Source organism: Peromyscus californicus, unplaced genomic scaffold, assembly GCF_007827085.1.
Source record: "Peromyscus californicus insignis strain IS unplaced genomic scaffold, ASM782708v3 Scaffold_7__1_contigs__length_154581171, whole genome shotgun sequence".
In the NCBI taxonomy this organism is placed as follows: domain Eukaryota; kingdom Metazoa; phylum Chordata; class Mammalia; order Rodentia; family Cricetidae; genus Peromyscus; species Peromyscus californicus.
This window is the reverse complement of record NW_026294595.1, coordinates 49,125,627-49,140,708: the sequence shown is the minus strand read 5'-3', so window position 1 is coordinate 49,140,708 and position 15,082 is coordinate 49,125,627. Positions and strand designations below refer to the sequence as shown.

The 15,082-nt window shown below is 43.9% G+C and overlaps 1 protein-coding gene across 2 annotated transcripts in view; it reads right to left on the bottom strand.

Annotated features, from left to right (window-relative positions):
- Positions 1-5,225: 5,225 nt before the first annotated feature.
- Positions 5,226-15,082, bottom strand: part of Pdk1 (pyruvate dehydrogenase kinase 1) — a 34,152-nt gene continuing 24,295 nt past the window's right edge. For both annotated transcript variants that reach the window (XM_052723864.1, XM_052723865.1), the window contains 3 exons: positions 13,982-14,092; positions 11,888-12,001; positions 5,226-8,990 (listed from right to left, as the gene is read on the bottom strand). In XM_052723864.1, coding sequence (XP_052579824.1) covers positions 8,850-8,990; positions 11,888-12,001; positions 13,982-14,092 — 366 coding nt within the window. In that variant the 3' untranslated portion in view covers positions 5,226-8,849. The remainder of the gene's footprint in view (positions 8,991-11,887; positions 12,002-13,981; positions 14,093-15,082) is intronic.

Here is a 15,082-nt window from a genome sequence, read left to right as displayed (position 1 = left end):
TGGGTGGCATCATTCCACGGACTGGGGTCCCAGGGTGAATAAAAAGGGGGAAATAAGCTGAGCACCAGCGTGCATGTCCCTCTGCTTCCTGAGCACAGGTGTGATCAGCAGCCTCAAGCTGCAGTCCCTCCCCCCCAACGCCCTCCCACCCACCGTGGTGGACTGTGCCAGCCAGCCAAGACAAGCCTTCCCCTCCCTAAGCTGATCTGTCACAGTAATGAGAAAAGTAATGAAAGTATCTTCCCCAGCAGTGGAATCATGGCTGTTCACAGCGTGGGCATTCTTAGAACTCATCTCCTCTCACTCCCTTTCTGTCAAAGAAATGAGTCTCGGGTCCTGGTAAAATGATTACCTCACAACAGACTGGAGGCGTCTGTTTGCTTTGCAAACAGTTCTAATGACTGGAAATTGTCCCTATTTTTCCTCTTTGACTCCCCCACAGAATCAGCCTAAATCAGGTGGGTCCCAAACGTCTTCCTCCTTCTTTCCCACGGGTTTTCTGGGGCCTTTCTTCTCCAGGCTCCATGCCCCCCGTTCTGTCTACCTTCCTGTGTACGACACTGGGCCTCCCCTCTCAGCACCGCTTTGGTAATTCCGGTTCCTTTTGGACTGTCCACGGTGACAGATACCCTCTTCTCTGGCTGCCATTTTTACATCTTATTTCTAAAGCTCTCAGAAGATTTCAGACACTGTTTTGTCACTGATTTTTGTCTAGTGAAAGCAAACTACCAAAACAGGAAACAAGATGAGTTTTCAGGAGAACTGTGTTTTGGGTCGTCTGCCTGAAATTGAGATAGACATTATGTCTGCCTGGGGACATGTCCCACACCCAGTGCTACAAAACCAAGGCACGTAAGTGGGACTTTGGGCCGTTATTAATCGGGCATGTTAAGTGGGATCTACAGAATTGCTGGAGCCCACGAGGCTTGTTATTTTGAAAGCATATTTGGGTAATTAAATTATTACATACTAGTGAATCAAAAGAGAGTGGCATTTTCATAAAACCTTAGTGTTTTTGTTGTTGTTCCCAGTCATGAACCACACTGAGTGTATCCGAAAGCTTCGATAAAATTCTTTCTTTAATTAAAAGAATAAAATTCTCTGGAACGTAGGGTGCTGAGTGCTTGCTGCACAATCATGAGGGCCTGAGTTCGAATCCTTAGAACCCACATAAAAACCAGGAATGATGCCAAGAGAGAGAGAGAAAGAGAGAGAGAGAGAGAGAGAGAGAGAGAGAGAGAGAGAGAGAGAGCCCCCCCCCACAGGGCACTCGACCTTTTCAGGTCTCTCTGTGCGTGAATCGGCACATATACTTACACACATGTGCACACACACCATACACATCACACACACACATGCGCGCGCACACACACACACACACACACACACACACACACACACACACACACACACCTTTTATAACATTCTTTGCCCAAAAGCCCTGTGTGGCCTCTGAGAAAAAGCAAGGGGCTCAGAGACCGACCCTGGACTAGCAAGGCTGGAGTGAAGCGGTGCTGCCTGCAGGCAGAGCCTTTCTTTCCACGCGTGGTTTCAACAGTGTGGAAGATGACAAGGCAAAGGAGACAGGGACTCCGTGTTTCCAAAAAAAAAAATATTTTCTCTGATCACAATCTCAGCAACAAGCCAATCCCAAACTGCCTTCACGTGGAAAGGAGGCCAACCCACTGTCCTGCCTCATTTGTGATCCCGCTCCGTACTGAAGCTATCGTGACAGCAGCCGCCGAAAGAGCAAGCTGGGGCCAGCTTCATACAGTCGTGCCACAGATGACGGCCAGAGCCTAGGACGTGAGGAAGAGCTGGGCCAGAGCAAACACGAGTCGGTGACACAAAGGAGGAAATTAAATGGACAGGGTAGTGTCAGCCATGTCAAAGAAATCAAAGTGATCACTCTTTGCCGGGTCCCACTCCCATGAGCTCCTGGGGTCGAGGTCCAGGTGTCTTTCAGAGTTCAGTGTACTGCACAGTTTCTAACCTTTTTTATTTCTGCTCCCCATTTTCTGAGTCTTTTCCAGAACAATATTTCAGGAGATACTCAGGTTATTTGCTAACATTTGGATGCCTTATTTCAATAGCCCCGGTCCAAGACAAACTATATATGAAAAAAAAAAGAGGCCAGTTTCTCGGGTGCTCTCCCTGCCTACAATTTGCAGCTCCCTCTTTCTTTGTACTTGAAAAATGCTGAACCTTTCCCCTGCCTTTGATCATCTACTCTTCTTCCGTTTTCCATGAGCCATCAAAAACTATTACAAGATTTCATCGCTCTCGCCCCCAGGTCCCGTTAGTGTCCTTGGATGTAACTGCGGCAGGATAATATTTTGAGATGTTATCTGAGATTCCTTCTCTGAATTTCTTTTCCTCTTTGTCCTCGATTCGTTTAATCAGTCCATCCATTGCCTCAGGGAAGGGTGTTACAGCAGAAAAGCAAAGAAAATGATTTTTTTAAACATCTCAAGCATGTAACTTAGGACATTAAAAAAAATATAACTTAGGCCTGGAGGGAAGTCAGGTCATAAAAATTAGATGAGGGATAAATGGCTCTGAGCAGCATTGTCTGTTCTCTCTGATCCTGCCGCAGCCCTGCCGCCCTTCATCTTCAACTCTGATCACGAAAATTTAGTCACATGCTGGAGGGAGATGCTCTAAGTCTGTTGGGAAACCCAAGCACAGAGAAGAGCGAGAAAGGATCAAGCCAAGAATTTCCTCATACCCAGAAAACAGCACATGGGTTGTAAGGAAAAAGTCTAGCGATCAGAGACATCCTCATCCATCCCTGCACGACGACTTCCCAGGAGCCCAATAGTAGCAGGGAAGTGAGAGAAGCCATGCAAAGATGGAGGCCCTCATGCATGCCTGCATTCCTCTTCCTCGTCAACACTGTGGGACTTCATCCTCGGCCAATGCGGATAACCCCCGCCTGCTGGGGATATCAGCTGAATTCTAGTGATTAGTTTCACATCCTATAGATTTCATTTAGAACTACACCATCATCACCAACACCTGAACTCTTTCTGTATCTGGAACCTGACCCTGCAACCACGACACCCCTGACATCAGAATTTCTGAAAGCAGTTTTCTTGCTCTGCCTGGCAGATGTTTCTAATTGGCCACAGCGAGGTTACGCTCTGTGCCCCAGCAGCCAAGCAGTCCTGGTGAAGGAAGACACAAGAGTTTTCTCGGGCATCCAAGGCCCCTCGAGATACTGTGAGCCCCCTCAAAACAAGCCTTCAGTGCCTCCTTCAAGGCACTGGGGATACAGAATAAGACTGTAAGTGTAATGTGACTGCATGAGATTGCATGTGTAGTGTGTGTGTGTGTGTGTGTGTGTGTGTGTGTGTGCGCGCGCGCGCGCGCGCACGCGCGTGCGCTCACCTGTACATGCACATAGAGATGCCAGAAGTATCTTCCTCTATCACAGAGGTTCTCAACCTGTGGATTGTGACCCCTTTGGGGTTACACACCAGATATTTACATTATGATTCATAACAGTAGCAAAATTAGTTATGAAGTAGCAACGAAAAAATTTTATGGTTGGGGTCACCACATGAGGAACTGCATTAAAGGGTCACAGCATTAGGGAGGTTGAGAACCACTGCTCTATCACCTCCACTTGGTTTTTTGAGATGGGGTCTCTCACTGAACCTAAAGCTCTCCATCAGCTGGCCTGAATCCGCCCCAGGGGTCTCCCTGCATCTGCTCCCCAGCACTAGGATTCCACGGGTGCACTGTGACACTCAGCTTTTCTTTCTTTAAAGCTGGGTGCTGGGATCCAAACTCAGGTCCTCACACTTGCACAGATGCACTTACCCATCCACTCTTCCCCATGAATCAGTTCCAAGAGAGAAATCTTTGCATCTTTCACCTCCCAGGAAGCATGGGCACAAGCTTGCATATTAACACCTTTGCTCACTAAACTCTAACATTGCCCAGCTTTCCAGCAGGACAGTAGGCCTGCCTGTGCTGTCTTCTTGGCTTGTTTCCTCCTGGGCATCACGTTCTACTGGAATGTGACTAGACTTGACTCGTTTAGTCTCAAGTACATGCTATTCAGGAAGTGACCCCCCAAATGGCATCCTTGGAGTTACCAGCAGAACAGTATTTATACATTTCCGCCCAATGAATGCATGCTTCCTTTGTACTTTGAACATCCTCACAGCGCTGTCCACACTCTTCCCATCTTCTTCATAGTTTATCTTTCCCCTGCTTCTCCTCATGTTGGTGACCATCCACGGCTTGCTCTGCTTCCTGGCCCATTTTGAGGGACCACTGGGAATGGACGGCGCTGTTAAAACATATTGCATTACACATTTGGCAGATGTAAGGGCCTATCAGACAAGGCATTAGGGGAGCTATGGAGAATAAAGACCTGACCAGTTCATATTAAACCAGTTATTTTTATGCTGTAATGGGGGGGGGGGGACTGCCTCTTCCATTCTGTTTCATATAGAGCGTAATACAGCCTTCATTTAAAAATAAATTTTTGCACAAATAATTTCATGCTGTACTGTAGTTACACACAGTACGCTAGCTGCTAAATGTATGGCATTCTTCCTATACACTGCTATCGTAAGAATACCACTAGAGCATCCGTCTCAGGCACCTAGGACAAAACCAGAGAACAGTGCAGCTTTTTATGCTTGAGTCAAATGTAAAATGTACTGCTCATGTGCTGTTTTTAAAGGGACTTTTCAACATTTTCTAAACTTCTGATAAGCAAGTGGCAATATTTCGGTCACAGCTATGAATTTCACCCACTGTCCCGTGACAACTGTAGGCACTTCCGGAATCTTAAACAATAATTACTGAGTTTATTACTAGGTAAAACTAGAACATTTTTGCTCAAGAATCCCTAACAATGTAAAAGGACAGTTGTCACTACTCAATAAGTAACTTTTTTTTTTTTTGAGACAGGGTCTCAAATATCCCAGATGGATCTGGAATTCATTATGTAGCCAAGGATGACCTTGAACTTCTGATCTTCCAGCTTCCACCTCCCCTGTAACCCAGAGAGTATAGGCATGTGTCCCTGGATTACTAACATCTACCACCTACGTGGTAATAGGTCTTAAACGCAGGGCCTCATGAATACAAGGTAAGCATCTATGTCCCTAGCCAAGTAACAGCTTTAGGAAGCCAACAAAAGAGACAATCTTGTTTTTTCCTATTAAAATCTGCTAAAGGAATATGAAGACTACAGGGAAAAAAAGTGGGCAGGAAAATGTTTAATTCTTTCCAAACACAAAAGCAGAGCAAGTGGTACAGCAGTTTACGAACAGGATTAGTAGAATAGGAATGCATCCACTTCTGAAATGAAAAAACGCCACAAAGCATTGGTTTATTATTTTTTGAGTGTCTTGGGTTTGACTATGGGAAATTTAATAGTACTGAGACCAGAAGTTAATCAGGTATAATGAGAAGTTCCTTCAGTAAAAACAACCAAATTTAACCCTGGCCACCTATCCTCGGGAGCGTCGCACTTCCTTGTAAAACTGATGACATAAACTCAGTTTACCGGCTAGGGTTCTTCCCTAATCAGTCACTCACAGCGCCACGCAGCTCCTTCCCACCCCTCCGTAGTTGTTAGGGACTTTATTGATTTTAAAACAAAGAAACAAAAACCACAGGGACTATGTAGCCCTGGCTGGCCGGAAACTCCCTATGCTGACCAGGCTGGCTCACACTCAAGAGATCCACTAACAGGTGTGCCACCATGCCAGCTGGACCTTACTGATTTTCACAGTGAGAGGAAGATGTGGTGCTTACGTGCTGTCAGTGAGGGATAGGACAGGATCTGTCTTGGCTATAAAAGTTCAGGCATTCCATTAGCATTAAGTGGAAGGTAGTGCTGGCTAAGTTAAGGCCTTCCCTACAGTTATTTCTACTGTGGAAAGTTACTCAGATTTATTTGTATAGCTTTTCAAAATTACCCATCAGTTCTCCATCTATGCATCGCTGGTAGTACACTGGATAATGAAAACCTAGGGTAACTCAAGCCACACAAACTCTACCACCTGCTTTCTCATTAGACTATACACTGGACACCTGCCTCAAACACCTCTTAAATTAGGAATAGTTAAGAGCGTGCATGACACCTAGCTACAACTGGAGTTTCGATTTATTTTGTGAGGTGCGCACATGTGGAGATCCAAAGACAACTGACAGGGTAGTTGGTTCTTTCCTTCCACCCTGTGTGCTCTGAGGAAAGAACTAAGTTGCCAGGCTTGGTGGCCATTGCTTTTACCTGCCGAGCCAGCGTGCTGGCACCTAGTTCCAATTTCCTGAACATTTATAGAATGTAGAGCCTTGATGAAAGAGATTGCTCTTTAAAATACATGAGCATATTTCTAAAATTCCTTAAGTGACTCAAATTTATTTAAGAAGAGCTGATCCATGTTTTCAGTTTACTGTCACTGAGAAGACATACTACAGGAAAATTCTGCTTCAATATCTCCTTATAGGAACTTCACAGTGGAAGACACTGACCACTTTTAAGTGTAAAGGCATCAAAACCAACGAACATTTTAAACTTGAGTGTGGAATATTCTTACAGCCCCTCTCCTACAATGCACTGGCATACTCATTAACTGCCCAGGTTATAAAAATCACTTGCTATCCACTCCCCAACCATCAATCTGTTTTTATACCTACACAACATAAAATCAGTGCTGGCGGACAAAACAGCTCACCTTAAGAAGCTATAAACCTTTTAGGTATCTTTAAAAGTAACTCTAAAAAAGCCCCGCCCTAGAACATTTTCACACACAATTTTCCATCCATAACCATGATAACAAAGCAAAAAGGTGCCACACCTTAAAAAGAGACTAAAGTAAAATCATTTTACTTGTCTGAAAACATTTCTTAGCTCTTAAATGGGGGGGGGGGAGACTTTTTAATTCCTTGGAGAGGGAAAAGTATTTCACAAGTAAAAATAGTACATTTATTGACAGTTGTACAAAAGATTCCAAAATATTTCATCCTTGCAAGAAAATGTAATTTAAAGCTAATAAGTGTAATACATGGAGTAAATGTCACTCATGAGCATAGTCTATTATTTCTTACAAAGTCCTCAATTAGGAAGAGCAGGTATAAGGTGTGTCTTTTCCAACATTTGGTCGTGTTAGCTAAAAATTTCTGGGCCAATAAGACCTGAGTTTCAGCTCCCTCACCTCTCACCTGAGGATCCTGAACTGACCACCCTGGAGCATTCTCAATCTACATGTTTCGATCATTTGGTACAAAAATTCTACTTTGTGCCATATTGCATGATTTGGCTTTTGTATTAAATATGTATATATTTATGGGACATGGTGAAATTTGATAAATCCTGTCAAGAGCGAGATGTTTTAACTCATAGCATTTTCCAAACCAAACCCCCAAGTCCCTCCAGTTAAGTGGCAGAGCACACTTTCAAATACCCTTTTAAAGTATTTCTTCATCACTAATAGATGCGGTAAGAGCGTCCCTGACAGATGACAGTGGTCAGAAGGGATCGCTCAGGCTGTGGCTCCGATTCTGTGTCACTTTGGGTCACTCTGAGTGAGAACCAAGCTGTCACAGGCTGCTCCACACGTTGTGTTTTGACACAAATAACGTCCTAATACTTCAAAGCATTTGCAAACTTTAAATTACCATACAGATACAAAGGATTTTTGTAATCAATCTAAGATGACTTTTCTGATTAAAAAAAAAAATCTGAGTATTTTTAGAAAAATACATGTCCTTAGAGTCACCACTTAAAACCAAGGTGACTAAAATCATCCTACTCTCCCTGTTCCTGATTCCGCTTTCAATTGTACCAGGCCTGAGATTCAGATTACATCCCCTAAAGTCTGGCCATCTGACCTGGAAACGGGGGAACCAAAGTGACCAATCCAAGCTGTCACTTTGCCAACAGCAGTGGTGTCCCGATTCACTCAGAAGTGTGGTTTCAGCCAGGCCAGCCATGAGCCTTGCCTAGTTTGAGAAACTCATCTCCGGCCTTCAGCCTCCGGATGCCTGGAGCAGATCCAGAGCAGACCCAGAGAAACTCAGTCTTTCCGGAGCTCCGTCGGACAATCTCAACAGTCAAAGGCTCAGTCGGGGGCACTGAGCCTTTCTCCCTGGCTTACTCTCTGATGCTCCTTTGCCTGTTTGAGGAATAAACATTTCTCTCATCAGCCAGACACACCCTTCTGGGGCAGCACTCAGGAAGCTAAGGAAGGGCATCGTGTTCAAGGCCAGCTAGGGCGACACAGTGAGACATTATTTCTAAAGAAAATCCCTTGCATTGATCCTGAGCACAGTGCGCGTGATCTGGACTTAGCTCTGTGGGGAACCATCATCGTTAATGCACTGCAATAAAATTATGCCACATCGAGTAATTTCAGCAGACAATGCATGTAGATGCCGAAAGGTCCTACTGGTACCACTGTGTTCTCCCTTCGTGGGAGACAAGAAAAGCATCTGATGAGGCATTACTACTAACAGATGACAGAACTCCAAAAGCAGGCCACTAACCAGCTACTCCGCTTTCTTTAGAAGATGTTTCTAGCAGAAATAAATGAAAAATTAAAAAAAAAAAAAAAAAAACTCAACTTCCTAAAGAAACCCAGAGACTTCACACTCCATAAGACTACCACACACAGGGGAATTGACCAAAATGATGAGTGTTTAAAAGTATGTCCAATTAATCAAACATACAAAATAAAGTTGGTATAATTAATCCTTTAGGAGCTTTGGCGAACACGATTGTGAAGTCACACGTAACATGTCTGGTACAATGTGGCTCCAAACACATCTCTTCCAAACCTAGCAAAAGCCACACTTGGACTGTCCAGGCATCCCACGTGCATCTAGGAGCTTCGGAATGTGGTCATGTCTTTCGGCTCTCTGCTGGGGACACACCAGTCATCAGCCTCATGGTTGGTTCTGTAATGCTTCCAGGCAGCTTTGTTATACACAGGGAGTCTCTCGATGGATTCTGTTGACAGAGCCTGGGATGGAAAAGAAGTCCTCTAAGTCGGGCTTTTTAAGAATTCATTACCTGAGATTATATGTGGTGGCAAACACGACTACAAAGTCAACAACATTCTCCTGGCATCTTATCAGCTAACTGCTGACGCACACCGTCTTCAGGGTGGACATGTTTGAAACATGCTATTTACTACATCTGTGGCACCAACGATGACACAGTGATGGGTTTGATGATTCATTCATTCCCTAGCCAGCCAGCCTGGAAACATCTACCAAGGCAGAACGGACACCTCTTAAAAAGTGCACGCCAGCCAGGAGCCAGCTACCTCAAAAGGCTGCTAAGTGTAAGAGCAGAGAAATCGGTATCTCTACCTTAATATATGTATACAGATTGAATGAGGAGAAACCCAATCTTCTTCACTATATAGTAATGTATTATTAAAAACATTAATCCATTACAGGGATGGCGATGGCTCAGTGGTTAAGAGCCTTTGTTCTTGCAGAGGACCCGGGTTCAGTCCCAGCATCCACATAATGGCTCACCACCATCTGTAACTCCAGTCCAAAGAACGTGATACACTCTTCTGAGCTCCACACACATCAGGCAGGCATCTAGTACTCAAACATACATGGAGACAAAACACCATAAAATAATCTTTTAAAAAAATTAAAAACTGAACACACCAATCTGCTCATCATTAATATTAAGCTAATCTAAGACATCTTGGCTTTCCCATGGACAGTGATTGGCCCTTGTTTGGACCTCCTGTTTCCCCACCCCCACCCTGTATCCAGTGCTGGAGACTGAACGTAGGGTCTTGTACGGGAAGCAAGCACTCTATCACTGAGCAACACTCCAGTTCGAATACTGTGGTTTCTTCTTCCTCCATTAGTCAGTGTGGGTCACTGAACATGTATTTCTGTTTCCTAAACACAGGCATTCGTTCACTGTCCTATAGCTTCCTATAAACAATGGAAACCAGCGAAAAACTATACTTTCTGTTACTGTCTTCACAGTAGGAATTTTCAGAGTTTTGACAATAGGCCATTGTTTTTCCCAAGATGTTGACAATGCAGAACTGTCATTTCCTCCTGATCATGCTCAATGAGGTCTTTGATGTGACTATGTACGATGACTCCTTTAAAATGCCAGTATTCTAGTTCTTCCCAAGTAGAAAACCTTCCCACCTGTGTGCTCTTTGAGTAGTCTAAACATCCATCAAAACATTACATTTAGTAATAAAAATACTTCACTGATATTATCATATTTAAGTTCCTCACAACATCTTAAAAATAACATGGTGGTGCTGGAGAGATGGATCAGTGGTTAAGAGCACTGATTGCTCTTCCAGAGGAGCTGGGTTCAATTCCCAGCACCCACATGGTGGCTCACAACTGTCTATAACTCCAGTTTTGGGAGACCCGACACTCATGCATGGCAAAACAACAATATATATAAAACAATAAATAAATAAATAAAAATAATGTGGCTATAAGAATTTAATCTTTTCAGGCCAACTTTTCCCCACAAAATTCTTGAGCATAGCCTATAAAATAGGTGCCATCTAGTGGCCAGAACAAGAAACTAGAGCACCAACCACGGAGCTAGTGCTTTTAAAATACTATTACATTTATTTATTTGTGTATATGCTCAAGCAGGTAAAGATGCTTGTCATCAAGCCTAAAGACCTGAATTTAATGTCCAAGACCCACACGATCAGAGGAAGGGACTCCAGCATTGCCCTCTGACCTCCACATACATGCCCCCACACAACACACTCTAAATAATAAATACATATTTTCAAAAGAACTACTTTAGGTGGCTGGGGAGACGGCTCAACAGTTAAGAGCATTTGCTGCTCTTGCAGAGGACTGGAGTTTGATTCCCAGCACCTACACGGAGGCTCACAATCATCTGTTAACTCTAGTTCCAAGGGATCTGATGCTGTCTTCTCCATGGACACCAGGTACAAATGTGGGACATACATACATGCAGGCAAAACACACATACATAGAAAATAAAAGTAAATATTTTTTTAGAAAAAGAATAATTATTTACTGCCAGTTGGGGAGCACTAGCCTAACTTGTAGAAGGTCATGGGTTCTCACACTCTCTCTCTCTCTCTCTCTCTCTCTCTCTCACACACACACACACACACACACACACACACACACACACACACACACACAGGAAGGCTGGGGGTTACTATTGCCTGGCAAAATGGCTTAGCAGCTAAAGGTGGTTGTCACCAAGCCTGATGACCGTGGTCAGTCTCCAGAACCCACATGGTGAAAGGAAAGAACTAGTTCTGGAAAGTTGCCCTCTGATCACCCTGCATGTGCACACCCACGACACACACACAATAAACACACACACACAAATGTAGGGTTTTGTTTCGTTTTTTTAAAGAGCAGGTCAATGGCTGGTCATATATTTCAATTAAAACCAAATTCACTTTTTTCTTTTTCCTTTTGTTACAGTGTTGTAGAGTGAACCCAGGGTCTTTCTTGTACACTTAGGATTTTCTACTTTAACCTAATTTTCTACTTCTTGCCCCACTGCCCTCAACGATCAAGATGGGTACATTCCTACGTAACTATCACTACATTTATTAAATAGCATTATACTTCTTCTTTGGTACCTTTCTTTACCATTTAAAAAATTGGACAAGGGGCTGAAGAGATGGCTCAGTGGTCCAGAGCACTGGCTGCTCTTACAGAGGACCCAGGTTCAGTTCCCATCACCTACATGGTGGTTCACAACTGTCTGTAACTCCAGTTCCAGGGGATCCAATGCCCACTTCTGGTCTCTAAGGGTACCAGGCACATACATCGTACACAGACATACATGTAAAAATAAAAAAAAAAAATAAACATACTTTCCAATACAGTTAAATCAGGAAGCTTTGGTTATTACCTTAATATAGATAACAGCATCAGTCCCGTAGCCCTCCAAGGAATACAGCTTTAGGTCTCCCTGGAAGTACTGTGCATAGAGGCGTGATATGGGCAATCCATAACCAAAACCAGCCTGTTCAATGAGAAAACAAAGTTCTGTTCAGAGACCCACACCCTGAAACACTTTTCTAACTAAGACAAATGCCACTGCAGAGCCACTGGCCTACGGACCCGAGAGAGCTTATAAAACACAACACGTGGAAGGATTCAGCTGGAGTTAGGCTGAGCCCATCAACGTCTCAGTTCTGGACCCAAAGCCCTTTGCTGTCTATAAAATAACTGTGTGGTCTGCAGAAGGCACACTGCTTTCCTTTGCTGTCATGCCTCAGGGTGCCCCAGGACATCTCTTGGCAATTTCATATAAAGCACACAGTTTCATTTAGGAGCAAGACTAAAAAAAATGCTTTGTTGCAGCTTTATTAGCGACAGGTAAGAATCTCAGGACTTCACACCACAGATTTCCAGCCTTTGTTCTGAACCTGGAGCTAATATGTAACAGTCCACTTCCTTAATCCTCACTGACAGATCACCTCCCTGCTCCAAAATCTTCAAAGCAAACCCCTACTCCACTACCCACTCCCTGCCCTGGAAATAAAAAGCCCAGCTTCTAGAGAGAGCTTCTGAGACAAGAGCAGGTCTCTGCCTCCTGCTCTCCTATCTAGCAGAACCAACCTCCTTCCCCGAGTTCCCTAAACACAGAACTTGTGGATCTTGGTTCAACATGTTTCCAGTATCTGGAGAGACTCCACAGACACTTGGATAAAGGTAAAAATGGCTTCCATCCAATCATGCCTTTGATGGCATTCCTCACAGATGTTAGTCAGTGTTGTGTGAACACAAGAGTCGCTGCACCAATAACATGCTTAGGCCTTGGTTTCTTCTCCCACTGATTCTTTTTTTTTTAAATTATTTTATTTGTGTGTTTATGAGTGCAGACATGTGTGAATAATGTTGTATGCATTAAGGTGAGGACAACCTCCAGGAGTTGGTTCTCTTCTGCCACCACGGGATCTAGGGATCAAATGATGTCATTGGGACGGTAAGGCAAGTGTGTTTCCCACTGAGCCATCCCACTAGTACTAATGATTTTACAATTCTAAACTCTGTGTGTCCCTCCAAGTCAACTACCCAATTTTCAACCTTGTCCTGCCCTAAGGCTCAGCTGTATTCATGTTTCAGTTCTCAAGGGCCCTGCGCTGGAGAATCAGCAGGACAGAAGGAGAAGTCACGGTAGTCGCTCCCCACTTCTCCCGTTAGGGCACTTTGTTCAGGGGTACCTCTGAGAGTAAACAGCACCTAAACAACTATAATTGGAGTCAGACTGGTGAACTTAAAAGATCAAAACCTGGAGGCTGGCAAGATGGCTTAGCAGTTAAGGATGATCCACATGGTGACTAACAACCATCCATAACTCCAGTTCCAGGGGATTCAACAGCCTTTTCTGGTCTTCATGGGCTGCACATGTGGCGCACTTACCTACATGCAACCAAAACACCCATACACATACAATCATAAAAATACATTTTTAAAAAAATGTAAAAAGCTGGGAAAGCGTGGTGCCACAGGTCTTCAATTCTAGAACCCTGGAGGCAAAGGCAGGTGGCTCTCTGTGAACTGAAGGCCAGCCTGTGCTTCACAGTGACACCATGTCTCAAAAAAAAAAACCCAAAAAAACAAAGAGATCAGAATTTCAGTTGAGTCTACACAATGGGGTCTTTCTAAATACAAATACTTGAGGGGGAAACATCAATATTAAAGATTAAGCCAATGTTGACCAATTATTTCTACAATCCATAATTTAATCTTCATATTGAAATATACTGTCCCACAGGGTTTACCACAGAGAAAACTGCCAAGAGTGGCAGGAAACTATAATCTCTCTTGTACCTATTTCAATTGAAAATTAATCCCAGGACTGTTTAACAGAAGTTTGTCTCTAAGGTTTCAAAGCATCTTCCTTCCCTGGGAGCCCCTGTGCAATTGGCTTGGCTAGTTTGGTGGAACCCCACCCGATGATGGCTGACGGGCACCATGGCCTCCCTGAGTCACCTACCAGGGGCACTGCGCGGGACGTCTCAACACGAGGCCGGGGTGCAGTGGAGTACATGTAGTTGAAGAGTCTGTCAATCTTCCTCAGTGGAACACCACCTCCTCGGTCACTTATCTAAGAGGAGAAGAGCATACGGTGATCAAGTCCTACATGTTATCTATCGTCTCACAACTCAGCCTCTTCAGGGAGAACGCTGCTCTGGGAAACCACAGCCCAAGCTGCAAACGCTGCTCTCGATGGTGCAGCTAACACAAAGCTAAGCCTTCCTGGTGGGCAATATGATAACCAGGATCAAATAAATAAAAAAGACAAGGACACGCTACACAGCAACACCACCTCCTAAGTTTATCCTAAGAAACTAAAACATGCAAAGGATACAGGAGAGTATCCACCACAGTATTAAGAAAAATCAGAGAGTAACCCACATAGGGGACTATATAAAGCACACTCTAAAACAGAATACTATGTAGTCATTTAAATATTATGTAGAACTCTATGTATTAGCAAGAGATGTCAACAAAAAAAACAGGCAACAAAGAACAAGTTAGAAATGCTCATAATTCTAATTTGTAGATATATTATAAAACCTAAGTTTGAAATGGGCTCCACAGTCAAGAGCACTGACTGTTCTTCCAGAGCACCTGGTTGGTCCCCAGCTCCTACATGGTGGTTCTAAACAATCCAGAGCTCCAGTTCCAGGGAATCCTGAACCTACTTCCGGCCTCCATGGGCACTGCACTCGTGCACATAACCCATAAACACACACATACATATAAACTAAAATTAATCTTTTTTTTTTTTTAACGAATTGAGTGTAGTACTACACACCCGAATCTCAGCATGTAGGAGGCTGAGGCAGAAGGACTGCCACAATTAGAGACCAGCTTATGCTATAATGTAGCATTCTATCTCAAAAAAACAAAAGTAAGGTCAATGCGATGGCTCAGTGGCCGAAGACACTTGTCACAAAGCTTGACAGTCTGAGTTCACTCTCTGGGTGCACACGGTGGAATGGGAATCACCTCCTGCAAGTTGTCTTCTGACCTCCCGACCTGTGTGCTCAACAGGCACAGACACCCATAAATAAATGCAACTTTGAAACAC